General features: G+C 27.8%; 1 protein-coding gene across 1 annotated transcript; it reads right to left on the bottom strand.

Moving 5' to 3' along the window:
- Positions 1-1,656: 1,656 nt before the first annotated feature.
- On the bottom strand, positions 1,657-3,785 carry LOC112596336. Its single transcript, XM_025341963.1, has 3 exons — positions 3,602-3,785; positions 2,187-2,333; positions 1,657-2,093 (listed from the first exon to the last, which is right to left on the bottom strand). Exons 1-3 carry the CDS (start codon positions 3,657-3,659, stop codon positions 1,735-1,737), a joined length of 564 nt encoding a protein of 187 aa, XP_025197748.1. The 5' UTR covers positions 3,660-3,785; the 3' UTR covers positions 1,657-1,734.
- Between the last annotated feature and the right edge of the window lie 306 nt (positions 3,786-4,091).

The raw sequence follows: 4,091 nt of genomic DNA, 5'->3' as shown, positions 1-4,091 counted from the left end.
ACCCGACTAATATTTTTTGGCTGTTTGTCTCTTCAGCCTATAATAGTTATCCAAGAGACACCACGTAAAATTTAGCTGAGTAATCTTTCAAAAAATTGTGTGTTTTAGTTTACAGCGTTTATAATAACTGATAAAAAAAAAAAAAACACAACTTTCCTTTTAACACAGTTATTAATTTTTTGTCTAGTAAGTTCTTTCGTCGCATTTTTCACAATTGTGTTCGTTTAAATTTTTTTAGATAACATAAGTAAAAATTTAATCATGATAAAATAATTAAATAGATCAAAAGATAATTAAAAAAAAAAACACTAGATAGTATAAGACTTTTTAGAACAAGTCCCCCATTGAACCTCATCGTTATTTAACATTTTTTGAAATAGAAATTTATAAGCCTTTTAATAATTAAAATTGTTTTTAGTTTTTGATCCACATATACATTCCATGATTTCACACTCGTAATAAATTGAGTGTTTACGATTCACAAAGTATTCAAAACATCTTTGGTGATTTTGAACGTATTTATGCCACTAAGCCGTTGACGTCGTGCGAAGTTTAACAGATTTCAATTCAAATACATAAGTAGCCAGGATTTAATTCAATGTTATCCATCAAATCATTGGCGTATTTAAGATTTCATTTGGGGGGAGGGGGCGGTGTATGACTGAAATTCCCTTTGCCAAACGTCCCAGCATATTATTATTTACTGATAAAATGATGATAAAAGCAAAATAACTTATGTCTAATACTATTTTATAATATCGACGTGAATCGTTAAAACTATTTTTACAAAAACTAAAATAATCATTGATCAAAATGTACTTCTAACCATAAATCTAATATATATATATATTATTATACATAATTATTAAACGCATTGAACCTGTGGCAAAGTTTTTTTTTTCCAATGACTTGATTTAAAACTTAGATACCGAGGACTTAGTCCCTCCCCCCTAGTTACGCTGATTAAACTTAAAATTATGCGAATTAAAATAAAAGTAAAAGTATTAAAAGATAATTATTTTAAAACTAGATATAAATATTCTATTTTTATATTAATGACATTGATTATAAATAATAGTAGGTATATTTAAAGTGAATAATATGATACCCATAGATAATTGAACTATGAAGAACTATTCAAATTACGTTTGAATTAAAAACGTCAACAGTTTAATATTTTAATGACTTGTGTGGAAAAATATCTCCATATACTTTCTATTTGTTTAAACTCCATAGTATTAAAATAAGTCTATTATAATTATACATATAGCCCATATACATATGTACCTATTATAATGGCCCTATACAACGATTAATAACCTAAATTCATTACATTTATACACCATAACTCAATAGGTATTATATTGCATGATTGAATTATTATTGAACACGAATTTTCAATTGCTATTTTAATGTATATTATACATTGTATTCTATTGGCTGTGAATATAATATTTACGAAGTGATTTCCGCGGTCAAGTTGTGTAATGTTTCGCAAATAAAATACACTACATTCATTTTCCAATTTAATCCTGTACGATAAACACGTGAAAAGAGTTACAGTAGCAGAATGTGGAAATAACTTTTAATAATAGACTTATTATAAACAGTTTTAATAGTTTAAATCAATTGGATATTTAAAAATAAAGGTCAATATAACAATAATATGATAGAAACATTTATTTTACGAGATAAATGTGTAAACTCTATCGTATTCAGTTGGTATCTACATTTTTACAAAATATACATTATGACCAATACGACTACAAAAAATGATGAAGTTATCCCAATTATTTTTTTTAAGGAAGAATAATTAGGTTCGGGCACATTTACTTTTATAGAACAAGGAAATTCCCCATTTTTTTCAATACCTAACTGTAATGCCGCTTCTCTGGATATCTCCAAAAGGGTTTCATTACTCTTTTTTTCAAAGCCATTTATTGTAACATCTATGGTCTTGTTCCCGTAACTTAATTCGACTTGTGTGTAAGGTAGCAATAAAGAGTGAGCTGCGTTAATCCCATACATAACGAATGCATTATTGGATTCGTTTTTGTTGAGCGAACTGTTGTAAAAACAGAATCCCTTTTCAACTTTATGTCATGAAAAAAAAATAAAACGAATATTATTAAAACAGTTAATTTTATTTCCGTTGTGTTGTATTAATGATATTTCTAAATTAATACTTCTAGGATGTTGTGTTATGTTTTTACTCTCCAAACAAAAACTGGTGTGTGGATTGCCTGTAAAACGGCAATTGTCAGAACAACAGTCACTGTTTGCCAAACATCTATCTCCGAAATCAGCGCATCTGTTTTCGCTACAGGTTATTTCTGAAATTGTTTATAAATACAAATTATTATACTAATACGACGATAGACATGTAATATGTACGCCGTACGCGTATAGAGGTTTAGGGGATGTACACACATATAGACACGTTGATGCGTCTGCGGTCTTAATTTTACCATAATTACTTATTTATATTAATTAGTTAATTACATATTATAATTCACCACGAGTCTCAAACAAAACCTTAAAAAATAAACTATGAATAATGAAAATAATTGTTTTCCTAAATTAAAGGTATTTTTTTCTAATACCTACTTACCTAAATAAAAAGAAAAAAAAATAGTAATACAATTTTATTAAATAGGTAAATTGTAAATGTTTTGAAGGTATCTTTAAAAAAATAGCCAATTTTAGATAGTTTTATGGATACAATTTAAGAATCAATATTAAGAAAGAATGCAGTGCACAACTATTATGATACCCGCCTACAAACAATTTTTACCTCGTGCTTTCGGTAGACGATTTTCGGGATGAATTTAAATATTTGATTGAGACTTGCAATGTTGCTAATAAAGTAATAATCATGTCAATCATGATTAAAGTAAGAATAACGAGGTCTTAATGTCAATGCATAGGTACTAGTTACGAGGTACCTATCAACAACCAATTTCAATGAAAGAAGAATACAAAAAATGTAATTAAGACGTAGTTTCCATTAAATGCACTGAAAATATCCCTGATTGGAGAAACTGTCAGTAATTCAAAATTGATTTAAACATTGATTTATTATAAATGTAACGATTTACTCGCTTTGTACCTACATAAACAGATAATATTTTAATCCATTTGCTAAAAACACAAAAACACTTAAATATAGATACTTAATAATATAATAATATTATATTCTATACCGCTATAATGTTATTGAAAATATTCTTGCACGTACTTTTTACACACCGTAGTGATGGTAAGTACGCTCAATTTCCAAAACGTAAAAGTTTAAACATATATCAATGAATGCCGTATGGATAGTAAATTAAATTACTTGATATAATATATAAATAAATATATATACCTATGTATAAATGCCTATACGCCTGAGCCTAATACAATTTTTCAATTGTACGATTAATAAACATAACGACAGCAGTGAACGTCCTCATTGTTACCTATACGTGTTTAACATTAGTCCTCTAAATGTGTAAAAATACAAAATAGTTATTTCGTATCTGTATGTACCTATACATGGGAACAAGTTAGGTACGTCATGTCGTCTCATTTGCAAAAAATAAAAAATATTTATATTCACCTGGAATAGTAAAAACCGCGAACAGCGCGATCGATACAATTATTAAAGACGTCTTCATTTTTGTTCTCGGTAGGAATTCGTGCGTAGTAATATGTATGTGTGTTGCAAATAATGATGTTACACGGATTGTTGTGCGTCAATCAACCGTTAGAGATCAACGTCAAATGAAACAATGAATACTATGTACCTACCGAAATGACTTACTGTCCAGCGATAATATGATGTAAGACGATAATTCATTTCAATAAAATTTAATTGATTGAATTATGCTAATCGTTATTTATTTAATCGGGATTTTAGTTTCGATCGTCGTATATTATAATATATTACATAGGTATTTATCTTTTTACATGTTAATTTTACAATTAAAACGATTCTCCAACGATAATTGTTATGTGATTAACCCTAACATTCACAGTTCGTAAGTACTATTATAACACTTCAGTTCTTTGTTATTTTTAATAAATACATGTACGTACACCGCACGTTA

The sequence above is a fragment of the Melanaphis sacchari genome, unplaced genomic scaffold (genome assembly GCF_002803265.2).
Source record: "Melanaphis sacchari strain LSU unplaced genomic scaffold, SCAv2.0 Contig31_pilon_pilon, whole genome shotgun sequence".
Lineage (NCBI taxonomy): Eukaryota > Metazoa > Arthropoda > Insecta > Hemiptera > Aphididae > Melanaphis > Melanaphis sacchari.
Note: the sequence above shows the minus strand (reverse complement) of the source record. Positions and strands in the feature narration are given on the sequence as shown.

Coding starts and splice junctions, on each gene's coding strand:
- LOC112596336 (XM_025341963.1), bottom strand. CDS start 3,659: ATGAAGACGTCTTTAATAATTGTATCGATCGCGCTGTTCGCGGTTTTT. Junction 2,334..3,601: donor CGCGGTTTTTACTATTCCAG/GTGAATATAAAT, acceptor AAACAATTTCAG/AAATAACCTGTAGCGAAAAC. Junction 2,094..2,186: donor CATAACACAACATCCTAGAA/GTATTAATTTAG, acceptor CATGACATAAAG/TTGAAAAGGGATTCTGTTTT.